General features: G+C 40.8%; 1 protein-coding gene across 1 annotated transcript; it reads right to left on the bottom strand.

Moving 5' to 3' along the window:
* Positions 1-368: 368 nt before the first annotated feature.
* LOC103181057 (leucine-rich repeat-containing protein 30) lies at positions 369-4745 on the bottom strand. Its single transcript, XM_007897259.2, has 2 exons — positions 4697-4745; positions 369-1661 (listed from the first exon to the last, which is right to left on the bottom strand). Exon 2 carries the CDS (start codon positions 1590-1592, stop codon positions 696-698), a length of 897 nt encoding a protein of 298 aa, XP_007895450.1. The 5' UTR covers positions 1593-1661; positions 4697-4745; the 3' UTR covers positions 369-695.
* Between the last annotated feature and the right edge of the window lie 9571 nt (positions 4746-14316).

The raw sequence follows: 14316 nt of genomic DNA, 5'->3' as shown, positions 1-14316 counted from the left end.
ACATGCATTTGATGCAATGTTAACCCAAGGTGCTGTCTGCCTGTTCAGGTGGACGTTAAGGACTCACAGTACTATTAGAAAAAAGAGAAAGAGTTTCTCACAGCGTCCTGGCCAACAACCCCCTCCCCCATAGTAAATTGGTCATTCACTTTGTAGTTGTTTATGAAACACTGCTATACGCAAACTGGTTGCTGCTCTCATTTACAAACACACAGTTACCGTGGTTTAAAGTAAAATCCTGTGGAAGCACGTTGAGACATTTTAACGTTGTGTTACGGCATTATAGCAAACGCGAGGATTATTATTATAAGTGCAAGTTATTATATCCTGGAAGCACTTTGTGAAGCGGGAGAGGAAATCAGACCCACTTTAGCTAAATAAAGTTTATTAAATTTAAGCAAGTGTGTTTCAAGTTTATTCCATGTTGTTTAATGTTTATACATGCCGTAACTTAGAATCAGTTTCCTAGGGTTTAATGCTGCTGAGATCCAGGGGGTTTGGTTTGTCAGGGTAGCAGCGTATATGCAATTGCAGACAGACCCAATCAGTTGTCCCTGGGAAACCTCATTGCTTCTGCTTCCTCATGTTCCACAGCTGTAACGTTCATGTTGAATTCTCCGTCCTATTGTACTGTACTGTAGTAGGCTAGGAAAAACTATCAAAACTGATGAGTGGAACAAAACCGAAACTGCTTCTTATTTATTGGCCTCAGAGCGTCTCAGATAATCAAAGAGCGATTCCAGACCTTCATCCAGCAGCTGGGGCAGCGGCTTGGCCAGAGGGTTACCCTTGACGTGCAGCCCCGTGTCCAGCGAGTGGCAGGCCACTCTCACCAAGTCGGTCAACATGGGGAGCGTCACAGGAAGAGATTCAATATCGTTGTGGTTCACGTTCAGCAGCTTAAGGGACCGTAACAAAGAGATGGATTTAGGCAGATATTGGAGTCTGTTCTCCTCCGCAATGAACACGCTGACCCGTTCCAGCTGCCCCACACTTTCTGAGATGCTCCTGATTTTGTTGTGACCCACATCTAGGAAGACTAGTCTCTTTAGTCCGTAGATACAGGGGGGAAATTGAATAAATTGGTTGTTGCTTAGGTTGAGCTTTTCCAGCCTGTTCAGCTCCTCCAGACTCTCAGGGAGAGATGAAATCAAATTGTTCGACAGGCTTAATACCTGGAGTTTCTTGCAGCAGCTCAGCTCCACCGGTACTTCCTTCAGACAGTTCCAGCCTGCAAATAAGACCTTAAGCTTCTTCAGCGATCCAATCTCCTTGGGCAGAACAGCCAATTGGTTTCCCAGTAGGTTTAGAACAACCAAGTTCTGAAGGGTTTCAATGCCGGGCGTGATAGTGATGAGACAATTATGTGACACATTGAGTTTCTCTACCTCAGTTACCGCCCAGATCATTTTAGGGATTTCTGTCATGTCCATCATTGCTAACCCTAGTGAGAGGCATCCATAAACCATCTTCAATTGGCTCCTTATCTCAGCAACCAAAAACAACGCTTCATTCTCCGAAGGCTTTGTTCCTTTCTTTATTGATTTTCTCAGGTTTTCCCTTGAAACCTTCCTTGACACGCAAATCCCCATCTGTATCGATCTGCACAGATTTCCTCTTAAATCCTTTTCAGTTTTACGGCAACCTCTCTTTGGATTGACCTGTAAAATTAACATTGACAGAGTCATCTGTGAAATAATGAAGTGAGGTTTAGGTAAGGCAGAATAATTATCACTGTCCAGCTAACAGAGCTGCGTTCACTGGTATTTGGTGAAAATTTTAGAACCATAGAAAGTTACAGCACAGAAGGTGATCCATCATGGCTGTGCTGGTTCTCTGAAACAATAATCCATTAACTCTCATTCTCTCTTGCCTTTCCCTGCCCTCCCCCCCACCCCACCACATACTCTTTTATATTTCTCCCTTTCAAATACTTATCTAATTGCCTCTGAAAAGCTAATATTCTATTTCAACCATCATTCTAGGGTAAGGTGTTCCATGTCCTAACATAATTATACTTGCATTTGGTATGGCGTCTGTCTTTCATGCCTCAAAGCACTTCGCATGGTTTACTGTGTAGTAAGTGTAGTAACTGGATACTTTGTAGGCAAACGCAGCAGCCAATTTCCATGCAGCGGTGACCATCATAGAGCTATAAAGTGAATCATTAACTTTATTTGAGGAACAGACGGGACCCCAGTTTAACATGGGACGTCCTCCCGAAGTGAAAGGCGCTCTATAAATGGAATCTTGTTGCTGTTGTTGTTGAAGGACTGCGTAACTAACAATGCAACTCTTTTCTCAGTTGGGTCACTGTGGCTGTGATATTGTTGAGAAAAGAGAGGGCGGGAATAAGATTAAAGAATTGTCGTAGACTTCGTGGCAGTACAGCCTACCTCTGTCCTATGTTCTCATGAACAGCAAAACTCACTTCATTTCCCTCTCTTAAAAGTGAAAAAGCATGTTTCTGGTGATCAATAGCCTCCCTGCTATAAGTTTCACCAAGTTTTTGCAGCATATTTTGAATCATTTTGGTCGAGTTGCCTAGTATATCACTAAAGGAAGATCTTCCCTCTGTTGATCAGTCTCTGCAGTGGATTACTTTCCAGTTCTCGTGTGCGTGTATTTGTATTGTGTAACAATGTGTTCACCAATCTCTCCTTGTTTATGTGAAGTTTAGCTGTTTGGACTGCATTGCTCAGTGAGGATGAAGTGGAATGCTTGAATTGCCAATCTCTGGTCAACCTCTTGAAGTTTTCAGCAGTAAACTTCAGATCATTCAAGTTTCAGCCTGAAAAACACATGGTTAGCATTTCTTACTGCATTCTGTGTAGCAGTGTCATGTAGCAGTATGTGTCTTTGTAATGTGGATAGGGTATCAGTCTGGCTCAGTTGAGAGCACTCTCGTTAGAGTCAGAAAGTTGTGAGTTGAAACCCCACATTGGGGCTTTGAGCTCAAAGACTTTGAGTCTAGTCTCTGTGATTCTACATAAAATTATTATCACTATTATTATTTCTATATAAAATTAGATTTTTTAAAGACAAAAGTGACAAAACATTCTAGTTTATTGACAAACTGTTTTGTCCAAAGACTCAAATCAGTGTTAAAAAAAGAACAATTTTCCATCCAGTAATACTTCCCTTAAAGGTTTTGACTCCAGTTGAGTTTGGTTTCAAAGAGTGTTTGATATCTATCTACTTAGCACTTTATCCATGTGGCAGCTTTTCATGCATGTGTCTGGACAGTGAGTGCAGTGACGAGCATTGAGATGTTATCCTACGTGAATCATGCAATGCAAGTGTACATTGTATAAGGTTTGTAGGTGTCATCTTAACTCAGTTGGTAGCACTTTTGCCTCTGAATCAGAAGGTTGTGGGTTCAATGTTCCACATGGAGACTTTGAGCTTACAGTCTCGGCTGAGACTCTGGTGCGCACAGCAGTGTCCCACAAACCTTCGTGGATAAAAATTACTATTTTTTTTTGAAGGAATTATTATCTCCCGGAAAAACAATCCGCCAATCACCTAACAACCTGGTTTCTACTTACTGCTAGTTAAACAGAGGTGTGTAGACTAAGGAAACTTGCCCAACATTTCGCCCTACCAGGAATCGAACCCAGGTTTCTCGCTTGCAAGGTGAGTGCTCTAACCACTGAGCTCCAGGACTATATAGAGATTGTCATCACCTCTAGAGATGAGATATTTGAGAGGGGACCTGATAAAAGTATTTAAAAATATGAAAGGGTTTGATAAGGTGCACATAAATAAGTTGTTGGTGAGTTCGTAATAAGGAGGTGTAAATATAAAAAGAGCAAGTAGAGTTTAGGAGGAATTTCCTTATACAGGAGAATGGCCTGAATATGGAACTCGCTGCCAGAATCTGTGGTTGAAGCAGAAAGTGTCAATGCAGTTAAGAGGGGGAGAAGGGAATAGAGGGATATGATACAGGTTAGAGAGAGTTTATTAGGATGGGTGGAGGCTCATGTGGAGTATAAACACCAGCACAGATTATTTGAGCCAAATTACACTCTACGTAATTCTATTTGGATGTTAAATCAAGGTCTCATCTGCTTGTTCATGGTAGACATTTAAGATCTAATGGCACTATTTGAAAAGAGAAGGCAATTTCTCCTGATGGCTTGGAAACAGATAAAATTGGTCATTCACTTCATGGCTATTCATGCGATTTTGCTGTGCACAAATTGTCTGCCACTACGCTTGCCTACAAATACACAGTGACTATGTTTGAAACGTTTTGACAATGTGTCTTTTTATATCTAGCATTTCTTATGTTCTTATCAAATGTAAGAATTATTATATATTAGGTTGTTGTCGTGCAGGCTTTTCAACCCCGGAAGGTGAGCCCAATCCTGTCCCCAATTTCTTTCCACACACCACTCATGTACTTTCCAACAGGAGTTGCTGGACAGAGATCAGGAACAGGATCACCTGTTTGATCATTTTCCTCCTTTGACCACCGCATTGAGGCCAACTGTAGCACCATCCCACCAACAATTTAGTTCCATTAGCTTAGATCAGCTAACTCTCACCACAGACCTGAGTGAGACACTGCAGCTCTCTTTGCAGTCCATTTACAGTCACAAGTGCCTTTATCCATTGGAAAAATTTAACTGTGTTTAAAAGTATCGGCTGCAATTTAGTAGAACCGGTTTTATTAATAAGACAGAGTACTTACAACCAAGAAAGTCAAGGTGTCTTGTTCAACTCCATTCAGCTGCAGAGAGTGCCACAAAGTTCCCTTGAGCACAGCCAAGAGCTACTTAAAGTGATAAGTGTATTTCAGCTCACAGCTGCCTCTGTCACTTTTACTTTTTATTAGACTGACGTGTGGCCTGTAAACTGATCGCTCAGATTACAAATGTTTTTGGCTTGCTTTAATATCGCCTTTCATTTTCAATTAGATGAACAGGTCTCGCAAGGGATGGCCCTCAACCTCCCGACTTCTTTTTTTAAGTTACAAAACCGAACCGTATCCTGTTAGGCTTCAGTCTGACTCTTTTAAATGTCAGGAGACAAACTGGAAAACTTTGTCTGTGATTTTACACTTCTTTAATGCTCCACTAATGTCCTGTCTCACTCACCTCTCCTCTCCTCTTCTATCCTCTCCTAAAGGTGATGGACTTTGTTCATATTGTACATGATTTATAATAATAATACTTGTATTTGATTATAGGATTTTATCACAGCCAAGATGTTGCAAAGTGCTTCAAAAGATTTTTCCTGTAAAGTGTGTGTATATAGGCGAACGTGGCAGCCAATTCTCGTACAGCAACAATCCACAAACAGCCATGAAGTGAATGATCAATTATATCTGGGGGGATTGTTGAAGCAGAAAATCTTCTCTTTTTGAATAGATCCATAGGATCTTTAACGTCCACCTGAACAGCCAGAAGGAACCTCAGTTTAAAATTTTGTGTGAATGACAGCAGCTGCAACAGTACAGTATTCTCCCAGAACTGCAATGGAGCGACAGCCTAGACTGACGAGGAGGCCGTTTAGCCCAACACGCCAACATGCCTGTGACATAAATCTTTCACGTGCTGAGGTACTGATGGGTTCAAAAGTACGGCCAGTAGTGGAATTAACTGCTCTGTTTAACTGCGTAAGCCTGGGACAACAAGGTGTGGCCAGAAAAGACCATCTTATTCTGTTACACTGAAATTTTAAAAAAGGAACCCGGGGTCAGAGGAACCAAAGTTATTTGTATTTTATGTTCAACAGTTAATTTACTTAATAAGGCAGAAAGACATATAAGCATTCTTTAGCACCCAAGGACTGATTCTGATTAAAACAGTACAGGACCAATATATCAACAATTAACAAGACAATTATGATCAATACACTTCTTTCTTCTGAACCGATTAACTCTTCATGGCACATCATTCTAACGTTTTCCCATAACATGTTAGTTGGAATCATGCTAACTACCCTATAACACATGTCGCTTCTACAATTCAGCTCAATTTAATGAGGTAGGCTTATATTTCAATAAGTCATTTTGATACTGACTAATAAGCATAAGCAACTTTCACTCAATCAAAATAATTAATTTATAATCGAGATTGTCATTCCACAGCTTGACACAATAATAATAATATAATCCTTGCATTTGGTATAGCGCCTTATCACATCAGAGGTTTGTCTCAAAGCCCTTCACAGGAATAACTGTGAAATGGAGTGACTGTGTATTTTGTAGGAAAATGTCCCACAAACAACCATGAAACAAATGACCAATTTTATTTGGGGGATCATTGGCCAGGGCACTGGGATAAATTCCCTTCTCTTTTCGAATTGAGCCATGGGATCTTTAAGGTCCATCTGAACAGGCAGGTGGGATCTTGGTTTAACACCTCATTCAAAGCTAACTAGTTGACAAGCATAAGAATTCCTAACTGAACTAAAACTATTTTAAACAATAATCTGTTTCTGATCACAGCAGTATGGCTCCACAGATGCCCTGTGGTACCCCATCAAGGTTGCCATTATTTGTGTGTAAGCCTTGACAGTGAGTGTGAGCAGGTTATTCTGTTATGAGGTTTGGACTCACTTCACAGCCGAACTTCATCATGATCTCATTTGTTTTGAGGGGAGGGGAAAAGAGGTCATGATCTCCATACAAGGATCAGGAGCAATAACCCTGGATGCTTTCTTCCCCGCCCCTCCCTTCTTAACCTGGAGGTTTAGCAAGTTCCGAATTAGCATACTTTGTGCAGTAAACTAACAGCAAGTCTGGCACTGATAGGATTAATAAGAGAATAAGATAGCAAGAGGAGACTCATTGAAACAATAACTGGATTGGGTTACAAGAGGCTCCATATGCAATGGTGAAGGCACTGGGATTGTTATCTCTGAAATACAGGAATGTGGAACACAGTTTGGGGACGGTAGAAGATAAGAAGAGCTTCTGTTAAGGCTGAGTGATGGAGAAACAAAATTAGGGCAGAAATCGCTTAATATTGAATAGCAAAGCGTCAAATGGAGGTTGACGCAATGCTCCTCCTAATGCAAGTCAATGAGTTAGACTGAGGATTGGATCAGCAATAACAAAGAGATACAGCACGTAGAAACCGCTTTGCTAAAATACTGAGAGGCATAAGAATGTGACCTGAGCAGGTTATTAAAAGGGAAAGGGTAGACTGCAGCCTTACTTCCTGTTTTAAATTGTAGAAAAAATAATATACAGTGCAAATGAAGAACCAAAACCTTATGTATTTATTATGTCTTGTATCATAAAGTCTCAAAGTGCTTCACAAATAATTTACATCAGTGATAGTTATTGTAGTTATTTTGAGCCAGTAAGTTCTCACAAACAGCCATGAATTGAATGACTAAATTAATCTTTGGATGAGTTGCAAAACCAAGGACCAGTCTGCCTGTTCAAGTGCATATTAAAGATCCTATGGCATTATTTGAAAAGAGAAGGGAGTTTTTCCTATAAGTGTCCTGGCCAACAATACCCTATATAAAAATTAATCATTCACATCATAGCTGTTTATGGGACATCACTATGCGCAAATTGGCTGCTGTGTTCACCTACATTTAAAAAAAAGTTGCCACATCCTACAAAGTAATTTGAGAGGTCCTCCCAATGTGAAAAACATTATATCAAATGCAAGGATTATTATTATTTAGAGGATTGTTGACCAGGGTACTGGGTGAAATTCCATTTTCGTTTCAAATAGGGTTCTCCTGAACAATAATCTCTGGTGTTTTGAGGATGCAAACACAGCAAAATACAAAATTACATTTGGAGAGCATCTTTCACATCAGAAAGAAGTCCCAAGGAACTGGACAGTCAGGGATTTGAACCCGAGCGGGGGGTCGGGGTTGGAATCAGGGAAGGTGGAGGGCAGGGAGGGTAGGAAAGTGGCCAAAGGCTAGGTCGAAGAGGATGGTCTTAAGATGTGAGACAAAGAGAGGGTCTTCAGGATCCACATACCTGGCACCTACTCCATTGTCTGGGAGTCACTAATGGAGTGAGTCACTGATGGAGTGATCCCATTTACTTTAACATAGGTCAGTCAATGCTATTCAGTGTGGAAGCTGATTCAGAGATCCAGGAATGCAAAACACCAGTCAGGAAACTGGCTGCAGAGAGCCTCAAAAACAAAGACACTTACAAAATACAGTCAGTACACTTCACACTCCCCCCATCTAACAAAACCAGTGATTACAGAACTGGAGGGAACAAGTTGAAAATAATTAGCAAGGTTCAAGCAAAACAAACTAGGGACAAGAAGAAATGCTTTTAGTGCCATGCCAGACCAGTGGAATGGTCTCCCATCAAAATAAGTTAGTTATGTTGCTTAAACCCTTTGAAAATTAGCTGACTCTGGGCTTTTAAGTGGGATTGAAGGTTATACAGATAAGATCGCATGGATGATAGTCTGCCTCTTCAGGTAGACGTTAAAGATCCCTTGGCACTATTTGAAAGGAGAAAGGAATTTCTCCTGGTGTCCTGGCCAACAATCCCCCAGATCGAATTGGACATTCACTTACTTCATGGCTGTTTCCTGGACTCTGCTGTGTGCAATTGGCTGCTGCAACACTTTATAATATTAATAATAATCCTTGCATTTGATATAGCACCTTATCAAGTCTTTGAATATATATACTGTAAAGTGAATTGATCATTTGCTTTGAGGCGTTCTCCTGATGTGAAAGGCACTATATCAAATGTAATTATTATTATAGTTATTATTGATATTATTATCAAATAACCCTCTGGATCACTTTGGTTCTAGTTACCGGAGACCATTGGGAATGTTATTGGGGGATTAGCAAGTGGCTGGGATTAAATCATGTAGGTTGTAGAATTCACTGGATCCCTGTCCACCAGCAATTTGACTTCACAATCCTCAACCTAACCTTCAAATCTCTTCATGATCCTGTCCCTACCTTTTCAGTCTCCTCCAGCGCTATTCCTCTGTCCTGGCATTTCTACTTCTCACTCTGGTTCTATGGCAATTTGCACACAGCAATCGTCCCACAAACAGTCAAAAAGTAAATGACCAATTTTATCTGGGGGCTTATTGGTCAGGACACTGGAAGAAATTCCCTTCTCTTTTCAAATAGTGCTCCTGGATCTGAGAGGACATTGGGTCAATATCTCATTGGTAGGATGGTATCTCCGACAATGCAGTGCTCCTCCAGGACTGTGCTGGAGTATCAGTTTTGAACTCAAAGTCCTGGCATGGGGCTTGAACCCACGATCTTCGACCAAGTGAGTCAGAAGCTTGGCTGGTGAATCCACAGTCCTTTTGAGTTCAATCAACTTCAAAGGAGCTCTGAGCACAGCTGTTATCAGTTAAACTCTGAACTTTTTAGAATATATTGAAGATACCTTATCCTCTTGCAATTAGTTAAAATGATATCCTGACAACCTGGTGGCTTTCATCTGTGTACGAATGAGCAGATTATTTTTCTATAATTCTCCTGTCCTGTCATTGGAGTTGCTTTTGTGTTCTATCCCTGATGTCACCCTGACACCATGGAAGAAATCTGTGGGGACAAATCCCACCTAGGGCTAGATTTACTTTTGGCAAATAGTTGAATTCAGTCTTAACTTTGAAGTTTTTTTTTGTAATTTCTTAAAAGAAAAAAAAGAAAAACGGCTTCAAAATTAAGGCTGCACTTAAGAATTTGCCAAATTCAGACATTCTGAAACTCTAAATCAAACTAGACCCAGGTGGAACTTTCTCCACATCAGTTGCCAAAGAGGCAAAACAGTACTTCTGCCAATTGGATAAGTCATTTAAACCAGGTTCCATCTCCCTGTTGTTGGATGGAAATTAGAAAATAATATCTCAGGATACAGTATATCGTGTGGGACACAACATGTCAAGCGATTGCCAGGATGGTGGAAGGTGAACTAGATCAACCTTGGTCTTCTTTTGCCTAGCAAATTCTTGTGTTCTTATGTTCTTATTAAAGATACCATGACACTAATGAAAAGGTGAAGGGAGTTGCCCTCAGTAACCTGGCCAACAATCCTCCCCGGATCAATTGATCTTTCACCTCAGGAGAGAGAGAGAGAGTAACAGGTAAATATATACACTAATATACACAGTGTCCACACAGGAGAGAGAGAGAGAGTAACAGGTAAATATCGTGGAGTCCTGTAGCTCAGTGGTTAGAGCACTCGCTTTGCAAGTGAGAGACCTGAGTTCAATCCCCGGGGGGTCAGGGCCAAACCTCGGGCAAGTTTCCTTACTCCACACGGAGCCTAATAATAATCCTCCAAAACCAAAAACAATAATAAATTGGTCATTTTCTATACGACTGTTTGTGGGACATTGCTGTGCGCAATTGGCTGCCGCGTTCACCCACAAATATACAGTCACTTCACTTTACAGTGTGTTCTGTGAAGCGCTTTGGGACGTCCTCCCGACGTGAAAAGCGCTATATCAAATGCAAGGATTATTATTATTATTATTATTATGGTTTGAGTCCTATAGAGTAATGGTTAAAGCACTCGCCTCGCAAGAGAGAGGACCTGGGTTTGATTCCCAGGCTGGGCAAAACGTTGGGTAAGTTTCCTTACTCCACAAACCTCTGTTTAGCTAGCAGTAAGTAGGAACCTGGTTGTTAGTCGATTGGCTGATTGCTTTTCCAGGGATAATAATTCCTTAAAAAAATAATATTACTAATCGAAGAAGCGATAAGGCCCTATATCAAATGCAAGGATTAGTATTATTATTATAATGGTGGTTTGCAGCACCCTACTGTGTAAAGCTATGGCTGCCACATTTACCTCTCCAAAAATACAGCTGGCATGTGACAGTAATTGTTTGGGAAATAATTTGAGGCATTCCCTTACATAGTGCACTTTACACAAAGTAATGGATGGTTGCAGGAGATAGTTGAGAGATATACCCCAGAGATTTCTTTATGCCAGAGAAACAAAAAAAATCCTATACACGTGTGGAACCCTCACCAAGAAGTGGCCCCCGAGCATCCGCACAAGTCTAGGTAAATCTGTGTTCAATCGGTAGTGTGTTTTCAATTTTTTCTTGATTGAGTAGATAATATAATAATAATCCTTGCATTTGCTGTAGCTCCTTTCCACATCTTTGAGACGTCTCAAAAGGTTGACCTTGATCTGCGGCATGAATCAAAAAATATTCAATCAAGAAAATGTATTTATTTTTCTTGATTGAATATAAAGTTTGGTCATCCCTGAGCTGGAGGACCAACCATTTGCCTGACAAGAGTTAGCTGACACATCAAAACACCTCCTAAAATTCACATCAAATCATGCCTGTGTAAAATGCATACAACCTGAGAGAGAGAGAGAGAGAGAGAGTAGAGATAATTTTTTCAATAGGAGATACTAATTCAGTACTTTGAAAATGAAACATACATAAAAACAATCAACTTGAACAATATAAGGTCTACTTCAAAGACTTCAAATTCTGTGGAAATTATGCAATAATCCTTATTTTTGATACAGCGCCTTATCACTTATCTCAAAGTGCTTCCAATGAATTTATTGAGAATTGTAGTGAGTGTGTATTTGTGGTAAATGTAGAGATGTAGTCAGATTACATGTAGAGATATAGTCAGAGATGTAGTCAGATTACATGGCACCTCCTTTAAGGGTTTAGGTGGTGTAATATTTGTTTCTATTTGTTGCATACATCAGTAGAATACATTTTCAAGGAGTAGTAAGAATGTAGTTGTTGCAGGAAAGCAATCTAGAAAAATATTTGCAATGATGCAAAGGTCAGGACTAATTCGAACCAGTTAGAAAACATTGCAACATGTGGAATTTATAATATGTCAGTCAGGAATCAGGACTTTGCTGGTCTCTCTCTGCCTGGAGCTCATACAACTCAATGGCTTTACTTGACTTCAGACGGAAACAAACTATCTAAATTATTTTTAAGAATCAAATGAACACTTTAGGATTAGTAACTGTACAAAGGCAGGGATATTTGGATATTTATTAATTCTTCCATTTGATGGAGCAACCGTAACATTGAAACGGCTTAAAGTGCTTCACAGGCAATTGCTTTAAACAGAAGTGACTATTATTAGGTGGCCACAGCAGCCAATTCACCCCCTGGTCACTGACGCCCTACCCTACTTCTGTAACCTGCTTCAACCATACCATACCAACCTAGGCCATTCCATTTACTTGGCTAACACCGACCTACTCCATGTCCCTGCTCTATCTGACCTACCATCAGCAGTTGGGCTTTCAGCCAACTGGCACCCGCGCTCTGGAACTCCATTTCCAGCTCCCTCTGACTTGCTCCCTCCTTCTCTTCTTTCAAGGTGCGTCTCAAAACGTATCTCCTTGAATGTGCTTTCGGTCATCTTTCCCCTCCTACTGTTCCCCACTCCCACCCACACCTCAGCCAAAACTGTCAAGTGATTTGGGACATCTTTGGGACATTTTTGAAAGATGCCATATAATTGTAGATTGTATTCTATAATTCAAAGCAAGGATTATTATGATTATTATAATAATACTTGCTATTGGTATAGTGCCTTATCACATCTTCGAGACGTCTCAAGGCTCTTCACAGAATATACCGTAAAGTGAATTGACTGTATATTTTGTGGGCGAAACACGGCACAAATTGCGCACAGCAGTGTCCCACAAACAGTGATCACTTTATTATTTTATTTTTTTTGAAAGAATTATTACCCCCGGAAAACAATCGACTAACAGCCAGGTTCCTACTTACTGCTAGGTAAACAGAGGTGTGTGGAATAAGTAAACTTGCCTAACGTTTCACCCTGTCGGGCATCAAACCCAGGTCTCTCGCTTGAGAGGCGAGTGCTCTAACCACTGAGCTACAGGATTCCACAACTTATTATTATAATTTGCACAAAGCAATGTCCTACAAGCTGCCTTGCAGTGAATGATCAATTTATTTCATTTTGACTCCGTCCCCCTCTTCAATTTCTCTTCTCCTCTCCTGACAGTGCTGGTTCATACGACATTAGTAAGTGATGGGAGTATAAGCCCCATCCTGTCCCAAGCCTGTGATAACCACATACACGCACACTATCTAGGGGTGATCACCGGATGGCGATCAAGAGTAAGATCACTGATGGTTTTTACCCCTCCCAAGCCAAGTGCATTGAGGCCAATTGAAGTCCTTCACTGCTGTCCTGGCTTAGATCATCTAACTCAGTACAAATGGGAACAAATCTAGGACTTTCTAGATATGATGTATATAGATTCTGTATATAGTTCTCTTTCACACTCCGCTGTGATTTTGCTAACTACGCCATCAGGAAGCTTACAACACCATAAATAACTTACACTTTTATAGCATCCTTCACGTAGAATACCATTTCGGAGCACTTTACAATGATGGAGATGGTTGCCGCGCAGGGAGTGGGACTGGTGACCATAGGCACAATCGAAGAGGTAGGTCGTAAGGTGGGACTTGAAAACAGATGAGGGGGTTGTAGGGGTGGGGGTACGAGATGGGGGGTGGAAGGGAGGAGTTCCAGAGACGAGGAGGAAGATATGGAAAGGTCATCCACGGTTGATGGCATGAGTAGGGCAGGGAACACAGAGCAAACCTGAGTTAACTGAGCAGAGGGGCCAAGCAGAAGACTGGGGTATAGGAGGAGGTCAGAAACATAGAAAGGTGCAAGGTTATGAAGGGATCTTTATGTGCGAGTGATGACCTTAAAATCGATTTGCTGTTAGAGAGGGAGGCAGTGGAGCCTAGTTGGACCAGTGGAGTTTGGTGCTGATAAAGATGTGAGCAATGGAGTTTGGATAAGTTGAAGTTTATGGATTGTGGAGCTAGGGAGACTGGCAAGGTGTGTATTTGAAAAGTCCAGTGCAAGGTATTGAAGTTGTGGGTAAGGGTTTTGGTGGCATTTGGCACGAGATAGGAGCTGAAGCGAGTGATGTAGCTGTGACAGTTCCAGACTGGTTTTGGTAAGTGCAGTTCCATGAAGGTGAATGATGGAGGAGGATGGAGTGGTTGACAATTTTTATTGTACAAAGCATACAGAGATTATATTTCTTTATCAGAAAATAATTCAATAAAAGAGCAGAGTGATTTTGCATTTCCTCCAGGATCTGATATCTCGCCACAACTTTGTAGGATTATGTATGATAGTATTACAATATTGCTATTTCACACATTGTTCTTATGTATGATCTTACTGTATCATACATTGTTTCTGTGTACAATACCACTGTCAGCCCGTTCATTTGGATGTTAAAGACCTTGCAGGGACTACAAGTAAACTTGAATAAGTCATCTCAGTCGTGACCATAACATTTAATACGATTTACATGAAGTACAAGTTATAGGC

This window comes from Callorhinchus milii, unplaced genomic scaffold, assembly GCF_018977255.1.
Source record: "Callorhinchus milii isolate IMCB2004 unplaced genomic scaffold, IMCB_Cmil_1.0 Scaffold2, whole genome shotgun sequence".
Taxonomy (NCBI): Eukaryota; Metazoa; Chordata; class Chondrichthyes; order Chimaeriformes; family Callorhinchidae; genus Callorhinchus; species Callorhinchus milii.
Note: the sequence above shows the minus strand (reverse complement) of the source record. Positions and strands in the feature narration are given on the sequence as shown.

What these genes read in the sequence shown, in the direction of transcription:
- LOC103181057 (XM_007897259.2), bottom strand. Translation starts at nt 1,592, where the DNA reads ATGGGGATTTGCGTGTCAAGGAAGGTTTCAAGGGAAAACCTGAGAAAA.